The following is a 20,086-nucleotide window of genomic DNA, read 5'->3' on the forward strand; positions in this document are numbered from 1 at the left end:
CACTAATTGACAGAGACATCTATTTTAATTTCTCTTTATTCAGATTAAAGGAGCTTAGTTAGATGTCGTCCTCCCGAAGGGAAAGGTGCACAGGCAGCTGTTGGAAGTGAACAGCTGGGCACAGACAGACAGACACAGAACACTAAATGATGCAGCCTTCCCAAATGCCATTTTCTAGAAATCTTTCAAGTATGAAACATGGCAGCCAACCACTACCTTCCTAAGGAACAGCATTTCACTCGCTTCCGTTCAATGCAAAAAATTTAAAAGTATGTCGATCTCTTACAGGGGTCGGCTGCAGACTAATAACACTTTAAAAAATATGGAGGAAGAGGTACAACTAATTGCTGCACATTCGTTGTCCACTCTTTTATGATGAACCCTATCTATATTTTCTTTCTCTGAAGATTTTTTTTTTCTTTTACAATGAGAAGTTAAATACTCTAAAAAACAAAACAAAGAGCTAGCAAAGCAGCAGCACACAGATTAGCAGAACACATGCACAGTCTCCACGCCAGGGTTCTGTTTTCTACCATGTTATCCATACTTGCAGCAAGGAAGCCAAGTTTCCACATGCAATATGTATACATACTATTAATAAATATTTGTCACATTTTAGTAACATTATGGAAGGCTAATGGAACAGGTCAACTCCTTGCAATGATTATAATAATAGCTTGTGCAAATCTCTTATTGCGATGCCACTAGGAGTCAGGATGGTCAGAAAAGAAAGGTACCAAAACTTCCTTTCCCATTCCATTTGAACTGATTGCCCACAATAGAAACAAACATTTCCTGTGACATTAAGTCGTCATCAGCTTCTGTGATTCCCAGTTCACTCAGTCTTTTCTTGTGCATCTGGCTCTTCTTTGCAGAAGTAGCCCCGATTTCACTTGCAATTTCATAGTTGCCTTCAGTTTGTTCAGAAACCTCAGCTTGCTCCCAAAGGTCCAGCTCCTCGGTTCCAGAGCACTGGGCTGTCCCATCGTGTGGCTGCATGGGCTGCAGACTCCCTAAGGCAGGAAACAGTTAAGAATGTCATCAGCAATCATGCAAAGCATCCAAATTAATTTAAAACTCCCAAAATTAAATTTTGTTCAGTCTTAGCACTTGCACCTCATCCCACTCACTTTTTGGAAGACTATTTAGTGACAGTCACATATTCCAAATAGTGCATAAGGAAAATGTTTCTTCTTGAGATGACTTCAAGTTGCCAAGTGACAGAGATATGAGAGAAAATTACAGTGGGTTTACACATTGCACTTAGTGACAGTTCTTCCTGCATAAGACGTAATATGAGAAATACAGATGTCACATTTCATTTACAGCAGAGAAAAAATTCTGCGCTGGCAGCTCTAATGCACAGAACAAAAAATGCGCAGAGAATGATCATGAACCAGACAAGCTGTAAGACAAACCACATTCGCTTTCTCTCTGCTTTTTCTCTCTCTTGTTTCTGTATGACCCAAGGAGGACATCGGCCACACAGGCTTCACTTAGTAGGGAGCACAGATCAGCAACGTAAGGACTTTACAACACAAGTGCACACACACCACGGAGCACAGACATTCGCAGGATTTCTCTGCAGCAAGTTCATCCTTTAGGAAATTCCATTGTTCTCAGAGCTATGAAGATTTATTTCAGCTAAATCAATCTAGATATTATGAAAAAAATGAAAAGGCTTGGTTATGAATTATGCAATCCAAAACCCTGAGTATGCTAGTTTTAGGAGTTTCTTCTAAGAAGAGAAAAATACCTTTTGTTCTCTCTGCTGGAGCATCCTTTACATCAGAGGGTACTGTTGATCTAACCAGGACCACACCGTATCCTTCATTATTATGGATCATATTATTCACCATGGTTATCTTGGGGATGTCATAATGTTCATCTAAAAAGTTCTACAGCAAAGAAATGGAAATTCAACACGTTATATCCAGCTAAAGGGATGCAAAATATTCCACTTTTAGGTAGAATCAGTCCTGTGTGTTGGCTAGAACTTTGTTGTTTGCCTGTGCAAGTAACATTGCAAAAGACATTTTCTTTCTGGCAGATAAGAAATAAAACAAACATATTGGACCAACCAAAGGCAAATAAGTACCTTTATCATAATATGTAACATAGAAGGGTTCTACCATAGGGCTGCAAGGTTAGGCTGCCAGCCTAAATGCAAATTATTTGAATTCTAGCAGCTATAAGCTTTTGAAAAACAAGTATATTCTGCCTCGAACTGACCTTTATAAGTATTCCCTCCTTGCAGTGGTGTATGCCGTTGTCTAACAGGGTGCACGTACTACCTGGATATATTTCCACGCCAGCACCCTGCAAGATAAAATTGATAGCAATTCACAAATAGTCCGGGCACATTTCCAGTATAACCTGCTGACTCCGTTGCAGATCTTTGTGTTCATCTACCAGTTCACGCAATGCAAAGTTGTGTTACCACCCCAGCTTCACAACTTTGTTAACCAGCTTCACCAGCAATATTCAAGGTTGAGGCCCCATAGATAATACAATTGCCACCAGTCCATAAAAGCTCTGGTGAAGAGTAACTGCACAGCCTGGTATTACTTTCTTGTTCTTTAGTCATCCACCTCAACACTCAGAGCCCCATTGTTCTTCGAGACATCCTAACCAGAGTTCAATTTTATCACCCTTCTGTAGGAATCAACGGACAAGGTGTTCAAAAAGGGCATTTCATTTGCAGAACAAATTCAGAGTTTAATGAGAAAACTATTTATGGGCAGAAAAAAACCCAGAAAATCACTTTAAAAGTATTGCAGGACATGAAATAGTCCAGCAATGCAGCAAAGATTATTTCACAGATGTCCCCTGTTACTGCATCATTTTTGTATCATCACACACAAATCGGCACAAGACACTTCACTAGATACTATTGGAGGGTACAAGACCCCAGGACCAATCTCTTAACAACACATAGCTGTCCAAAATGAATTTGTGAAGGTTCTCTTAAGAGCGACAGAAGGCCCCCTATTACTGACTACATTATTTCCAATCAAAAACCTTTATTTTGATTTAGGAAATAAGCCAGAGTTAAGAATTTGTTTGTACCTTGGCACCATACAGATCTGAGTTTTTCATTAACAGCTCAGCTGATGTTCGTACTGTTACACCTGTAGTTTCACACTGTAACACACAATTCTCCAGAGTGGTTTTCCCATGATGGACATCTACAGACACACAAAAGAAATACTGTTAAATGAATCAGTTATGCAAAGGCAAACCCCTCCTACAGACTTGTAGCATTTTTGCAGTGTGATAAAATTACTGTTTTATTTTATCCACTTCAGGTTAATTTTATTGATGTGCCCATGCATGGTTTGAACTCATGCTATTTTGTAGTATAAGCAGGAACAGTGCTGCAAGGGAGCCATAGACTTGAATTAACAGGACACTAAATACATGCATACAGGTGTCAATAAACTTTTTAACACGTTTAAAAACAAATGTCTGTTGAGGCAAAGTATTAATTAGGACCTTCTGCAAAAGCAGAAGGCCACGGCAAATAAACTCATTGGACAGAACTTGGGATTCTTGGAGCCTCAGTTTGAACGTGCAGTCAGCAAACAAAGTTCTACGCCACTTCTACAGCCCTGCCACTCCTCAGGGACAGCTGATTGGGTTCAGCTACAGCTCAATATTGCCACAGGAGGGGTTTTTCTGGAAAGGGGAATTATTTCCTTTCCCAGGTAGCCTGATGTAGGCTGTGGAGCAGAGTCAGGTTGCCTTAGCAGCAGAAAACTGATTAAGTCAAATGATATTATTCAAGTATAAGAATAAAACACAAGAGCCCCAATAGCTTGTAAGTACGAAGACTAGAAGTTATTTTGATGTCCGCATTATGAGCAAGTTAAAAAAAAAAAAAAGGGGGGGAGCCTTGATATTTATACCTGTAGGATTGCTCTCTACAATATTTTGTTAAAACTAGTAAACTCCAAGACTGGTTCCCAGCTTTAATTCTAACAGTAAATTACAAAAGATTCACAAAAAGGTCAAGATGCTTTTATACTTACTTAAAATTCCCTCCACAGCATCATGTTGCACTAACTTTAACCCCGAGATCCTTATATTGGCTCCTGTACAGTCAACAAAGTTGTCTCCTTTCCCTTGTTTTTCTATCACGATATCATCTGGCAAGCCATAGCCTTAAAAGCAGAGATGAAAGATGCAGGTTTGATGGATAACAGGTAACAGTCAGGTGCTCAATGCATAACAGACATGTAAATTAAATACAGAGGTTTCAAACTTAAGGTCTCATATCCTGAAGAGGATTTTCCACCCAGTGGCCAGGCTGCACCTCACATACCACCTGTACCAAGGCACAGGCACTCACAAGCAAACTCAAAAAGTTACCTCACTTAAACGACACACAATAAACTGCAAAGTTATTTTAGACAGTTGAACAAAATGGTAACTGAGCTCACATCTGCCAAGGGCAAAGTTCTCACTCTCAAAAGTGAAACCAGAACCAAGGACACACAGGCACCTGCAGTCTGATTTCGAAGGAGTTCATCAGACCTTCCAAAGGGCACAGGGCAAAGCACTTGCCACCACAACACAAGTTGCAAAGCATTTGATATTAGTAACAGCTTCACTCAACTTCCCCATTTAAATGAAACTTGGGTCAAAATCTAGTGTTCCTGTGTTACACAGGCTTCCAGATTATTTCAGATTAAGAAGAAACTTTCACAAGCACATGCCAACAGCAATTTACTAATCCATCCCCAGTTGTCACCACTGAACCACTTAGAGGGAAATTTATATACATGTAAAGCTTTTATTGCTTGTCACTGACAGTAATTGTGATAAGGAAAGCAATACGGCAACATCTATTAAAGCAGCATGAGTCCTATCATTTTCTGAAAGCACACACAGAGATAAGAAGTGCCTGAGCAGGATGCTAGCTTTTAACTAAGTACATAAATTCATCCTGTGATGTACAAATAGAAAGGTTAAAAAAAGAAAAAGCTTTTGAACAAGAGTTGGGAGAAAGCTTTAGAGACAGCATATCTAATGCAAAGTTAAGTTATGGATACTTCAACACACTGTACTGTCTAGAAACCTTTTCCCACTATAGATTTATGGCCATCCCTGGGGAGGAGGTGGCACAGGGCAGTTTTACTTCCCATACATGAAAAGAGAGCACAACAGGACAGCAAATGGCAGATCTGGTTTAACTTCACACCACTATGGAAAGAGGTTATTATCCAAGACAAGAGTTTTAGGAACAGTCGTCCTACAGACCCCTGCCGGTTTGGTAACCACGCCGTTCGCTTGCTTGACACTTCGCCGCCGAGGCAGCAGCTCTGGCAGTGAGAAGGAAGCTGGTGACAAGACAAGAAATACAGAAGGAAAGATTCACCTGCTGTCGGGTGGTGCTCAGTACACGCGGTGCTCACAGGGACCGCCCGGAGCTACGGGCCATTGCCAGCCTTTGACACCAGTCACAGACTGCTGCAGACATGCTGATGCTATAGGCTCCTGTCAGCTTCAACAGCTGCTCTACAAGCAGAAGGGAAGTTCGCAGGTGCCTTTGCTACACATTTTTGTCAAGTGTCAAAGTTATCTTTACCATGATTTCCTGCAGCTGCTACAGCTTTAACCATACATAGTTCTTATAAGCTTTTATTTACCCCTGATTTACTAATCCTTGTACTTTCGACCTTAGTACTGACTTCCACAGAGGCTGGTAAAAAATAAAAGCTCTACTACACAAAATGACATCGTATGTTTGATGAGTCATCCCTTCATGCCAAGAAAGCCACCAAAACAGCTCAGATTAGTGCCAGCAAAGTGTTCTGTGATGCTCCTACTTCAAAAGTTTTTGGCTGCTACTGTTGCTGTAAAAACTTCTCTAACAGGAGTCCATATAAGAATGAATACCCTGACACATTCATTATTCAGAGAGTGCTTTGTACTAAAGATACATATTTATATGCCTTGTTCTTTAAAATAGAGTAGCTCATCCTTTAATAGGTGTGCTATTTATATTACTGTTTCCTCAAAGCTAGAAAAGCAATTGTCATAAATACCACCCCACGCAGTTTTAGAACAATGGATTCTTGCAGATAAATAAAGCACTTTGTTATGAATTTATCCTTTCTCCAGCAGGTGCATTGTCTATCAGCATGCATATCTATATAAATCAAACATACATGAGAAGGATGAGAAAGAAAGTGACTCTCATAAAACAAGGACAAGAAAAACAAAATCCAGAACAGCAAGAAATTAAACTCCCAGCCTTCTTCTCATTAAGAAGTTTTGACAAGACAAAAATTGCAGCTAAATAAGCATCTGAACAGTTGCACAAGCTCTGGTGATACACAGACTACTCCACTGCAGCAGAGGAATTACACTGAGAAATTGGGAACTGGGAAGAAGAGAGAACAACATATCCTAAATAAGGCAGAAGTACTTCAAACAAATAATTTGAAAAAAAAAAAAAAGGAATCACATATGGTGTGTCTGTTTCTACAGAATAGATACAGATGTTAAATCAACAACTCCATCTGCTACCAACACATTTCACATAGAGATTTCCACTGGCAGCTCCTCCACACTGCTGGCACCTAACAGGTGCCATAAATTAAGTTCTAATAGCACTTGGCTCTTTCCCTCTGTATTCACCAGTGCTGCACCAGCAGGGAGGCTCAGAGGGCACCTCTGAAGCAGATTAAGACAGGGAAAAATTTAATGAAATATAACAAGGGCAAGTGTAGAGTCTTGCATCTGGGCAGGAACAAGCCCAGGGTCCAGTATAAGTTGGGAAACAAGCTGTTGGAGAGCAGTGCAGGGGAAAGGGACCTGGGGGTCCTGGGGACAGCAGGATGACCATGAGCCAGCAGTGGGCCCTTGTGGCCAGGAAGGCCAATGGGACCTGGGGAGGATTAGAAGGGGGGTGGTCAGTAGGTCAGAGAGGTTCTCCTGCCCCTCTGCTCTGCCCTGGCAAGGCCGCATCTGGAATATTGTGTCCAGTGCTGGGCCCCTCAGTTCCAGAAGGACAGGGAACTGCTGGAGAGAGTCCAGCGCAGCCACGAAGATGCTGGAGGGAGTGGAGCATCTCCCGTGTGAGGAAAAGCTGAGGGAGCTGGGGCTCTGGAGCTGGAGAAGAGGAGACTGAGGGGTGACTCATTCATGGGGATCAATATGGAAAGGGGGAGTGTCAGGAGGATGGAGCCAGGCTCTTCTGGGTGACAACCAGTGATAGGACAAGGGGCAATGGGTGCAAACTGGAACACAGGAGGTTCCACTGAAAGATGAGAAGAAACTTCTTCCCGGTGAGGGTGCCCGAGCCTGGCCCAGGCTGCCCAGGGAGGTTGTGGAGTCTCCTTCTCTGCAGACATTCCAACCCGCCTGGACACCTTCCCGTGTAACCTCATCTGGGTGTTCCTGCTCCGGCGGGGGGATTGCGCTGGATGAGCTTTTGAGGTCCCTTCCAGTCCCTAATATTCTGTGATTCTGTAAGACATGCAGAGAAGAACAGGACAACTCTCAAGTGCTCTTAAGCTACCGGGTCTAGAAACTGAAGCCTCTCAGAATGACTTTTGTGCTTCCTAGATTAAAAAAATAATCAAGTCCCTCATGTTTCTGTTGAATCCTCAGGATTTATCCAGGATTTATCCAGACAAATATGAGGAAAGGATGAATTCGCTATTAATCAGCAAAATTTGCAGTTTATTTTCAGAAGTAACTACGGCTAATGAAACAGCTTCCTCCATCCTGCATTAGACATTGCTTTTTTCTTCAAATGTTCCTGTTTCTGCTCGTAAAGCCAACGCTCCAGCTGAACTTCACAAAAAGTAAATCCTTATGCAGAACTAGTTTAAGATGTTCAGTTAACATTGTTTTCAGGACCTTTACGCTAGCAAACCTCCTACCTTCTAGTTCAACTGAGTCAGCAATGCAGAACACACCATCCACAACATAATGCCCAGGACAGACGATGACCGTGTCTCCTTCATAACAGGCATTTACAGCTGCCAGCGGATCATTGTGGAACTGTAAAAGATAAACAATATAGTCAGCTCCTGGCAAACGCTAGAAAAATGGATGCATTTATGCCCTTAAAGCTTGCTTTTCGGTTAAATGTTGCTGCTTTTGCTTACAATAAATCCTTTTTAATGGCGCAATTTCTACTTTGAATTGAAGATTCATAGCACTCTTGGACAAAACCAGCTTTAAAACATTCCTTTGACGTTTGGGTCATGTCCATTCCCCCAAGAGAAAACTGGGGCAGAGAGACAGATTGAAGAGCACATGCACCAAGAAAGCAAATCTCAATATGGCCTTGGTTCCAGGCCAACATTTGAATGGTGTCTGGAGAGATTTGCTGTGAATTACTGAAGAAATAGATGACAGAAGACAAAGAAAATAAAAGCCACAAACAAGTGAGCCACTCGATTTGAGCTGGTCTCAAAACTGACGTAACCCTTTGCTACTAGTGCAAGTCACTCCAAAACACAGTTCAGGTACCAGTGGCAAATATGAGGTCCACATGGTCCGTTTTCTTGCCCAAAGAGGGCAGGCTGATATCCTTCACAAATATTGCTGCAGGATTCTGTATCGAAGGATAACAAACACTACAGAAAAATTCCACATTTATTGCTTCTCAGCAAATTCCAGGGTAAGCATAGTGAAGAGCATTTTTCAATTGCCACTCAGAAAACCTGATTTATAGCCCTCAAATTAATCCACAACCTTCCCTGTGGCTCTATTGTGTCCATCTGTAATTCATGAACTTGATTAGGATACCGCAATTTAATTCGAGCCCAAAGAATCCAGACTGTTCTTACCTACTGAAGTGGTAAGCCCTGTCTGAATTCACTAAAACTAACCATAACTGCTCTAAAATAAATAGATCTCCTAACACAGAGCTAAAACAACAGAATGACATGCCTTCAAAATCTAGGTCATTATCTGTACCATCAAAAGACACAGGTATTTCAAAACTAAGTATTACACCTTGCCATGTTTCATTATAGAATTATCACAGGCTTATCTCGATTTCCTACACACAGGAAGGAAACTGCTTGTATAGAGTAGTCAGACACGAATTAAAAATTTGTATCGTCTATTCTTACCACTTATTGTTTAAATTACAGTGCTTTTTTTGACTGACAAAAATAACACTGTGCAAATGTAGGACCTTGCACATGATAAATTAGTCTTCCACATTGTTCCTCAAAGAAAAAAGAAGTATTAACAGAATTTCTGTACCTGTATTTCTAGTTCTTCACCACAAGATTCAGGGCAAAGTTTGTCCCTTATCAACGATTGCAGCAGACTGACCATCATAGTTGAGGATACAATATGAGTGATCTTGGTACCTGTTGGTCTCAGTCCTTTAGCTTGGAGACCACTGTATTTTTGGTAACCAAACACATACCTACAACAAGAGCAAAGCCATCAGTTCTTTCTTCAGCAAAGAGCATCCAGGTACAGTTTCTCATGTGGCCCCCTCCTCCTTCCACAAACCCACCACCTACCTCAGCAGAGGATTCTCAATTATTTTTAGCTTTTGCTTTAAGTGCTGTGTTTCCTCATACAATTTTAGTCCTTCCACCATGGAGACATTTTCTACTTCTGAGTCCACGTCACTGCTGGGGATGCTGTTCCTCACATTCAAAAACTTCCTGTAAACCTCTTCGCATTGAGACAACAAGTTCTGGTAATCAGCTACAAGCCCAGAAGGCACCCGGTGTTCAAGTATGTCATAGTGCCTGCGATTTGGAACACGGGGTCAGTATATTTCACATTTACAATTTTGAAAGATCAGAGAGGACCTGTGGAGTTCTGCATGAGTACTTTAGTCAAAGTTCTCTGCAGTCTATATCAATGCCGCTCAATTTTTTTTTTTGAAGGTAGCAAAGACCTGAGCAGACACAAATATATTGATTTCTGAAAGGTTGCCCATCCACCTTGAAAGATCACACACAATTACCAGAAACGCACTCTAAAACAAAAGCATAAGCACAGGTATAAAAAAATAGTAAGAATTTAGAAGGTAATTAGGTTGAAAATTAGACTATTTTTAAGCATTTGTTAGAAAAACTGAGAAAATCATCTTTGAAATAGAAGAAAAATCCTGTAATGTGAAGTTTATATTAGCAACAATCTAAACAGCCACCCGGACAAAAGCACAGAATGAATAAGAAGAGCAAAAAATGTAAAGACACTGTAAATTTTGCACCATCACAACAGAATCCTCTACAAATCAAATTGCCAGCCAGAAAACGCCAGCCCAAAGTTGCATTGCCAAAGTCAGAAAGATAAGAACATCTGCCAGGTGGATGGTGCCAAGAACTCCAGGATCAACCACGCAGAACCAACCATCAACGTTACAAAAAACCTGGACAGCAACTGATGATACAAACAAAAGAAGATTTCACTACCTCGCACCGTTTTTGGAGCGAACCAATTGAACACAATAGAAATAGCTCTATTCAAAAGGCTACAGGAAATAATGCCAAAGACATTGCCTCAGCTGTCAGAGGTTTTTCAAAAGCTGCACTTAGAGCGCGCTGCAAAAACAAGAAAATCTGCGGTCGGAGCAGTCAGTATTTCTGCAGTTCTGATAAACACGGTGTAGAGAAACACAAAGAACTTTGGCAATGGGGTTATCAGAGACAGCAGAGTAAGTCAATGCAGGGTGATTAACAGCCAGGAGGATTTATAGCAATATAGAAATATAAAACATTTGAAGGAAACTAAAGGTTGCGCATAATCTGGCCCTGAAACACATACTATACATTTTAGAGCTGGTTGCTATGAAAGTGCATAAAACTAACTTGTTTTTTCAAGCTTTAGTTATACAGTTCATCCAACTTTACTTGCCTCTGAAGACCAGTACAGCCTAACGTGCAGTGTAAAGATACTGTCTGTGCTCATTAAAACACTGCACACCAGAGACCCGAACAGCATCATGTGCTCCCATGCGCTGAAGATTAAATGTTATTTCTGAGCTGACACATCCGTGCTTAGATCAAAACCGAGGAGAGCACCAACATCAGTGCAGCTTGGAGGACAGGCTTTGGATCAAGCATGGTATGGAAGAATAAAAAACGATAACACTCTTCTGCTTGAAGACATTGCTTAAGTATTTTGGATTCTCTCTAAAATGGCTGTAAGGCCACACTCAGTGTTAAAAAAAATAATAAAAACATTAACCCACAGTATGTCATTGCATTCTGGGTCCACTCCGTATAAAGTTTCCATAAGGCTCCAAAAATTCAATAGCAGAATAGTCATTTGCTGGAGCATACAAGTATGAACACTTCAGAAACATGTACCATTTCCATATGTAACACTTCCTCCTCACTTGTATGATCTCAGAAAAATCCAGGCATACCAGAGTCCTCAAACGTCACATTGGGTTCTGTTTGAAAGAGAGGCCCACGGCCACCTTTACAGTCTGGGTAACGATGTTAATCTTCTTTGTGAAGCACATGCTGTATGCTATATTCTAGCACGTGTAATGCCATATCCTAAATAGCTTTTCAGGGTGGGTTATAAATATTCGCTGCTGTAGTTCCCCAGCATCACAGCAGTATCAGATTTGGATGGAATGACACACAAACTTCCACATATGCGTGATACTAAGTTATAATAAGTAAAGGAATTGAAAAGTAACTCTCATGAAAGACATAATGAACAGACACTGTGTCAAAACTCAGAGGAAAACCTACAGTAAAAAAAATCGCTTTCCAGTTATTTGTTCCAGGTGCGTTTAATGGTGTGCTTTGGTTTTCCAGTGTCCTCAAAAATACAACCAGATGGTGTCCGTGTGCGCTGCTTCAGTTCCATATGGTGCTAAAAACCCACCTTCAGAAAACCTAATGCCGACTAATCCCACTAGGGAAAGAAAGACACATTCCTCCTTCAGCATGGCCACTTCACACGTTTCTGTTTACATTCAGTTCCATTCTGGTTCTTTTTCTGTGCCCAGAGGTATCAGAACATCCCACACTAGCTTTAATTAGGATTACAATTCCTACACCTGCGAGTTGAAGGAAGATATAGCTGGATTTGCAGTGCCACCTGGTGGAAGGCCAAGGATTACAGGGAAAAACTGAGGGTTCAGAAATCAAGTGGCAACCTCAGTTGCACCCTCTTTCCCTAAAAAATTTTGAGCAGCGGACAGTGAATGCTGCTAGAACAAGCTTGCTTTGATTTACTAGTGAACGGTTTTCTTTGAAATCTATTTGTCACTATTCTCATGTAACCCTTTCCTGTGGTTATACCTTAATAATACCAAAGGTGTTGCACTTACAATCTTAGTCGAGGCTCAACGCATCGCACAAAGTAATCAAAATCATCCTCCTCCTCCTCATCCCAGGTCCTCCAGATGCACCGGTAGAAGAACCTTTTGAAGCAAAGCAAGTGTTTAAACACAAAGACGGCCACACTCACCTCAGTAGAAACAACAGCACTGGAAACAAGAAAGTAATCCATTTAAGAATTCATCTCAAAGCATCCCCTTTCTCCAATTCCACATTACCATCCTGTAAACTATTTCATATACACAGAGGCAAACTTTCTTGTCTGCTGTTTAACTGATAAAGACTTTTATTTTGTTTTTCTAAGTTCAACAAATCATAATAGCCCGAGGCCTACTGCCTTCCACCAAAAGAGACTGAACAGCTAAAAGCTGGACTGAAAACATGACTTACCCTCTCAGGACCCTGAGATTTTTCAGTTGCTTGGTTTTGACCAGACATCCTTTGGCTAAGCTTTCCTTTCCGCCTCCGTCATTTAAGCTTAGCTCTCTACTACTGAGCAATGCTCAACAGAAGGAGTCGCCTTCTCTTTTCTTCCCACACCCCCCACTTTGTGAATACGGCTCATTCTTTAGGTGTGAAGGTCATTCTTTCTATTTTGGCTTTTTCATCCAGAACCACTGCCTATTGGTAGACAGCTCTCAAACTGCATGTAGTACATGAAAGCAACAGAGGTGGAAAAGAGACACTGAGAGATGATAAAAGAAAACAGAAGTAGTAAGATGTGAACAGACACCTGAAGAAGACAGACAAATTTAGGGGAAGAGGCAAAATGCAGAAAAAAAAAAAAAAGTGAGACGAAAGAAGGAAAAAAAAAAATCCACCAAAATGTTACAGAAGAGAAAGGCACACTGCACTACAGCCAGCTGCGTGATGCAGCCCAAGGAAATCTGGGGTGGAGAAGAGAGGGAAAGTGACACAGACTTTTTTCTCCCCTTTTGACACAGAAAGCAGACAATAAACTGCCTTTAAATGTACTTCATGATTATGCGAGTACCTGCAGCTGCAGCGGGCACCACAGGTTTTCTTTGTGACCAGTCTCCTCATAGTACCAGTCATCAGATTTTTTTTGGAAAGCTTGGCTTGTGGAGCTGCCAGCACAACCACAAGAACTTGGGGCACGACCCAGCATTATTGGATATTACCAGAGTGAAATTGCTCAAGACAAAAATTAAACCTTGAGCATTTTCTTACCTGACGTGCTCTACAGCGAGTGCTGTCTGATCAAACTCTCCCGAGTCATCATACACAACCCACAGCTCCTGTAGTGGAACCTGACGCTCCTTCAGCTCCAAGAGCTCCTGCACGCACTCCAAGGTGAAGGTGCTGACCCGGGACTCGCAGAGGAAAGGCTCGCTGAGCTGCACAACAGCTTTCAGAGCTGAGTACTCCACATCCACAACCTGTCGGAACAAAAAGGGCTTAAGATTCCTCCAGGCAGGAGCTGTGATGCCGCTGAGCAAGGCTAACACAGCACACAGACACGGCTAATGCCAGCTGAGCCACGCAAACCAACGCGTTGCACAGCGCAGCAAAGGCCACCTCGGCAGCTCCAGTGACAACCCCGGAGCTGAGCTGTTCGGAACCACAGGTAGAGTCTTTTCCACAATCAAAACTTCATTCAAATCCCTCATAACACTCATGCAAAGCCAGTAAGTTAGTTCTCTGTTTTGTTATTTGTTTGTTTGTTTGTTTTGCGTGGTATTTCTGGGTTTTTTTGTGTTTGCTTGGTTTGGGTTTTTGTTTGGTTGGTTTTGTTTTGTTTTTTAAGAAAGAGGCAAAAGCAGTATCCTCAGACTCAAATAAATCAATACATTTCAGTCCTCGAGGACTCCTTTGGGGCTCATTTTTCTAAGTGTCCACAAGACACAATCCAAAGAGGTAGTCTGGGCCACTGAAAAACCTTTTGTTACTAATTGGGCTGAAAAGCTGAAGGGGCACAAAGTTTTGCCCTCTTCAAACACATAATTGAACTCCAAGTTTGAACATCCAAGGTTTGCAGAGAGATGTGCGAGTCAGACATTGGGAGACCCAGAAAAGGCGTATCCCAAACCAGCGATCCTCCGCAGCTCTGTGACAGGAGCAGGCAATGGGGAAGAGCTCCTGCCAATACCAAGGGGGATTAGAAGGCAGAATTTTCCTGATAAGAGCACTGACAAACAATCTGAGCCTGATATCTGCTAACAGCACATTACAACAGCCAGCTCTGGGTCATTACCTGCTCGCTTGCACCGACTGGATGTTCCTCCTTCCCGTTTCAGGCAAGGAGCCTTTTGAAGACTTTGCTTTTATTTCAGTACTGTTGTTTCACCAAAATACCCAGACTCCAGAGAGACCGCCTCTGAAATTAGCCCGTGAGATGTTTTTGCCACATACCCTTCACATAAGTAAAGTTACACAAGCCACTTTTGGTTGAAAAATCATTTTCCCAATTCTAGAGAAACTCAAGCGAAGGCAAGCACTTGTGCAGCGCCCTGGCACACAGAAAGCATAAGTAAATGCTGTATAAATGTTTGTTCCAGCACTGATGAACCAGCCTGGCAAACACAACAATCATACATTTCACACCCTGCTAATGATTCAAAATCCAAAAGAGCACAGATGACAGGCTGACAGTACCAACATATCTTGAAAGCGAGAGACCTAGTTCTGTTATCAACACCATTTTATGGGTGTCTCAGAGAAAATGAAATTCACCTGCAGAATTTTTAAATGGTAGGTAGGCAAGTCTCAAGGTTGACAAATTAAATAAAGCCAAAATTAGAAAGTCTACCTAGTGCGTGCCTTTCCAAAGTTGTAATATGTGAGTTAGCACTAACGAGCTGGTTTGGAGCCATTGTGCCTCTCATGCAAGTGTCGCATCACAGGCTTCAGCCCAACGGTTCGAGGTGAAGGACACACACCAGCACACAAGACATACTGGTTCAGAACAAGGCTCCCTTGGAAAGAAAACTTCTATTGCTCCCGCCATCACTGGCAATCAGATGTGAAAACTTTACCACCTTCTACCAGCTTGTAACTTCAAAGATAAACAACCTGTCTGTTACAGACATAAGTGATGTAAATTTGAGACAAATGCCTGAACAAGTACATTCCGTTTACCTCGACAAGGACCTCAAACACATTAGTGCGCCAGACTGCCTGCCATCCCGATGGTTCAAGGACCTTCTCCAGGTACTCAGTTGTGAATTCTTTCACCTCAGAAGCTCTGCAGTCAGCTAAAAAGAAATTGAAGACAGTACATTTATGCAAGAAAAGAAAGTCAAGTCCTCCAGATGGTCAGAAAATGAAAGTCAACACCGTTGAAATGTTCCTCTATCACATCTAACATTGGACTTAATTCTCTTTTGCTCATAACCGCCAGCATTTTTGCTGGCTCTCAGTACTCAGAGAGCTGAAGAGTCATCTGGTTTGTGCTTCTCCAAAACAAGAGATACAGTATTCAACCTTCCAGATACTGAAGGCTTCAGTGCCAGCATTGTTAAACAGCTAACCCGTGCCTTATTAAACAGCCTTACTACACAGAAAAAAATCTTGTAGCAAGATCAGTTAAAACAAGGCACAGAATGTGGTATTAGCACCTTTTCCTTTCAAACATTCAGATTCTATTTACTTATATTAAAACCATTGCCTCCTGGTCCACCAGCTAGAGCAGCTGAAGTATCTCACAGTTTAACACAGAATTGACTCCATTTAAATCAGATAATTCAAAAAGTCACTACAAGAAACCTGACTACATGTTCTTTTTCTGCTAAGAAATTACTTACCCAAGATGTAATCCTGGTAAGCTTTAAATCGCTCGTAGAACAAAAGGTGATCAGTGTGGAAAATATCTGGGAAAAGCACATTCCCATCTGGCACAGCCCGTCCCAAAGTGGTCCCTGGTTTGTCCCGACTGCCGTAATCACTACGGGAATCGTCATCTTCCTGCAGCAGCCCTGGGGAGAGGAGCGGGAACAACGCAAACCCCACAGACTGTCAGTTTAATGCAATCACCACTCACTCCTCTGTTCCCAAAGAACTCCCATTCTGCCCAAGATCCATCATGAACCTGCTTTCTACAAGACAACTTCGACTATCCTTGGTGAAGAGCTAACCTGGTTACTTGCTCCTCTTCAGAATATTAACCCTGTCCCCAAAGAGGATCTCCCTCTTTGTTGCGACTCGCCCTTAACTGCACTCACATGGCAATTTACTTTGTTCTATAGGTAAGATCTAAAATGCTTTAGGTAATATTTTACCCATTCCTATACATATTATGGCTTGTTACTATGGTGCCTGCATCACCCAGACCTGATATCAAGCAATAATCCAAGGGATTTTCAACCACGTATGTAAAATCAACTGATAACACACACAACTGATCCAAAATAACACACAACATTACTCCGAGCGAAGAGCAAAATATAACTAAGATGTGTGATCAAACTGCAGGTACTAGTCTCAACCAAAGATGCATCTTGACAGTTGCCCTTTCTGTCTCTTATGTCTTGTCTTGTTCTTCTGTACAAACATCCTTCTTGTATTTTAATAAACAAATAACAAAGTCCCCACACCTGAAGTCTCCATGGAAATTCCAAGCAACATATTTAGACAGAAGGGACACAGCCTTTTAATTTTTAGCCTGCATAAACAGACATTGGTTGAATCTTTACTTTGAAGGGCCCTTTAGAAGTCCTTGAAAAGGTGCCTCCACTTGTGTTCTCATTACAAACTCAGGGAGCTCAGACGCTGCTGGTCTTGCAGTATCTCAGGCCTGATCATCCGTAAGTTCAGAAAACATTAGAGACAACTGCAGTAAACCAAGTGTGATGATTCAGGTCTTTTTATTTCTTTCTTTCTTTTTTTTTTCCCCTAAAAAAACATCATTAACACCTGAAGACACTCTCATTGTCCATAACTTGATTCTTCAACAGTCCTTAGGCCTCCATATTTTTTGTTAGACTCAAGTCAGACCTTTACTAAAAAAACGAAAACCACATTCTATTCCTAACACAAGAAAGCTAACAGTTTTGACCTCAAATTTGTTCAATTTCTTACACGTCTGGGGCCAAACTTCACAACAAAACAAAGATCAGCACCAGTGTATGAACCAATTACAAGTGCTTAGACAATACAAATTTTCTTCATAGCGGAACCACTGTAATAACAAGTACAGAAAGGAAATGAAAAGGTGATTTTAATCAAGTATGACTGATGAAATATTTGAAAATATTCCTGTAAAACTGTAGCTCTGTTACATGCACACTGTAAATAGTGGGGTTTTTTTCCTACAGACCCATAATCAAATCCAGCAAATCTGACAGAGTCACAGAATGTCAGGGATTGGAAGGGACCTCGAAAGCTCATCCAGTGCAATCCCCCCGCCGGAGCAGGAACACCCAGATGAGGTTACACAGAAGGTGTCCAGGCGGGTTGGAATGTCTGCAGAGAAGGAGACTCCACAACCTCCCTGGGCAGCCTGGGTCAGGCTCTGCCACCCTCACCATGAAGAAGTTTCTTCTCATCTTTCAGTGGAACCTCCTGTGTTCCAGTTTGCACCCATTGCCCCTTGTCCTATCGCTGGTTGTCACCCAGAAGAGCCTGGCTCCATCCTCCTGACACTCCCCCTTTCCATATTGATCCCCATGAACGAGTCACCCCTCAGTCTCCTCTTCTCCAGCTCCAGAGCCCCAGCTCCCTCAGCCTTTCCTCACACGGGAGATGCTCCACTCCCTTCAGCATCTTCGTGGCTGCGCTGGACTCTCTCCAGCAGTTCCCTGTCCTTCTGGGACTGAGGGGCCCAGAACTGGACACAATATTCCAGATGCGGCCTCACCAGGGCAACACAGTGTACAAGCCGTACTATGAATTCCAGAGCACCACATACGCTCCAGAACAAGCCATTAATCGAGCTGGCTGTTTGATCACAGATCACACCACGGCTCCAGCGTAACCTGGTGCTGGTCACTGGGTGCTCGGGCACCGCATCCCGGGGTCACTCGGGAAAGCCCGTTCCTGTCAGTGTCAAACACCCGGTCCTGAGCGCCGGTTGTGATCCCTGCGGGGGCACCTGAGGCGCACGCCGTCAGATCGTGATCAAAAGGAAAAATAAATATTTAGTCCACTGTTTACTTCCAGAGACATCCCGACGTTCCCCCGCAGGCTCCTGACGAGCCGAGAGCTCCGGGCCCGGGCCCCCGCGCGGGCCGGGCCGGTACGAGACGCGTGTCCCCGTCAGGGCGGCCGAGCAGCGGCTCGGCTCTTCTGTCCGAGGCGGGACGGCCGCAGCCCCGCGGGCACAGCCCCGCCGGCCCCTCAGCGCCTCCCGGGCAGGCGGGCGGGGAAGCGGGCGGCGGGGCCGGGGCGCGCCAGGCCGCAGGTAGCCCTGACCCTCCCTCCCCGCGGGGCGGCCGCCCGGGACAGGGAGCCCCTTACCTGGCTTCGCCTCCTGGGCGCGCTCCGGCGGGCCGGCGCTGCTGAGGGCCGGCAGCCGGGCCCGATCGTCCCCCTGCGGCGCCGCCGCCGCCCCCGCGCTGCCCAGCTCGGCCATGGCCCCGCGCGGCTCCGCCCGCTCCGATTTCAAACTTCCCGGCACCGAACCCTCCGCAACGTCACCGCCAGCGGCCGCTCTGATTGGCTGCGGCACGGCCGCGGGGGGCGGGCGGGGCCGGGGCCGTTGCGCGGCGGGACGGGGGCGGCGTCTGCGTCTGCGTCTGCGTCTGCGTCTGCGTCTGCGTCTGCGTCTGCGTCTGCGTCTGCGTCTGCGTCTGCGTCTGCGTCTGCAGCGGGGCGGCGTCCGAAACGCAAGGGAACGCTTGAAAACTTACCGAGGCGTTGGGTCTGTTCGTGTCAGAGAAAACACACAAGTGCCAGCGAGGACGGGCAGGCTGTTCCGAGCAGAGGCTGCTGGCAGGGGCGCCGCTGTCCCTGCGGGGAGCTGTTTGCAGAGAGAAGGACCGGCCAGGCCAGGCCGCAGGGAAACAAAGAAAGTAAAGTTCCACACAAAAGCCCCCGCTCCTGGAAAAAAGCAAACCGTTTGAGACCGCATCTGGAATATTGTGTCCAGTTCTGGGCCCCTCAGCTCCAGAAGGACAGGGAACTGCTGGAGAGAGTCCAGCGCAGCCACGAAGATGCTGAAGGGAGTGGAGCATCTCCCGTGTGAGGAAAGGCTGAGGAGCTGGGGCTCTGAGCTGGAGAAGAGGAGACTGAGGGGTGACTCGTTCATGGGGATCAATATGGAAAGGGGGAGTGTCAGGAGGATGGAGCCAGGCTCTTCTGGGTGACAAACAGTGATAGGACAAGGGGCAATGGGTGCAAACTGGAACACAGGAGGTTCCACTGAAAGATGAGAAGAAACTTCTTCCCGGTGAGGGTGGCAGAGCCTGGCCCAGGCTGCCCAGGGAGGTTGTGGAGTCTCCTTCTCTGCAGACATTCCAACCCGCCTGGACACCTTCCTGTGTAACCTCATCTGGGTGTTCCTGCTCCGGCGGGGGGATTGGGCTGGATGAGCTTTCGAGGTCCCTTCCAACCCCTGGCATCCTGTGATTCTGTAATTCACTGTGGGACTTATGCACATCACCTTGGGAGGACATGCTTTGCTTTTAGCTCTGACCGGTTGCTACACAAGGCACCCGATCAAAATTTAAAGCACAGGTTTTTTCCCTCTGAATTTCTTGGTGCTTTCAACATTTTGTCTCACCTGTCTTAGCATCCATGTCTCGGTTCTGTCTTGACATCTCTTCACAATCTGCTTCACAACCCAGCTCTTCAAGCCGTTGTTTGTGTTTCAAGCTCTGTTGCCACAAGTGCCT

At 44.0% G+C, this 20,086-nt stretch overlaps 1 protein-coding gene across 1 annotated transcript; it reads right to left on the reverse strand.

Annotated features, from left to right (window-relative positions):
- Window positions 1-716: 716 nt before the first annotated feature.
- Window positions 717-18,825, reverse strand: SHCBP1 (SHC binding and spindle associated 1). The gene is made up of 13 exons (XM_065641124.1): window positions 18,711-18,825; window positions 16,061-16,231; window positions 15,396-15,511; window positions 13,488-13,696; window positions 12,287-12,379; window positions 9,504-9,737; window positions 9,235-9,403; window positions 7,896-8,016; window positions 4,032-4,163; window positions 3,070-3,188; window positions 2,233-2,319; window positions 1,757-1,898; window positions 717-1,013 (listed from the first exon to the last, which is right to left on the reverse strand). The coding sequence occupies exons 1-13, from the start codon at window positions 18,823-18,825 to the stop codon at window positions 721-723; spliced, it is 2,001 nt and encodes a 666-aa protein (XP_065497196.1). The 3' UTR covers window positions 717-720.
- Between the last annotated feature and the right edge of the window lie 1,261 nt (window positions 18,826-20,086).

This window comes from Caloenas nicobarica, chromosome 9 (assembly GCF_036013445.1).
Source record: "Caloenas nicobarica isolate bCalNic1 chromosome 9, bCalNic1.hap1, whole genome shotgun sequence".
In the NCBI taxonomy this organism is placed as follows: Eukaryota; Metazoa; Chordata; class Aves; order Columbiformes; family Columbidae; genus Caloenas; species Caloenas nicobarica.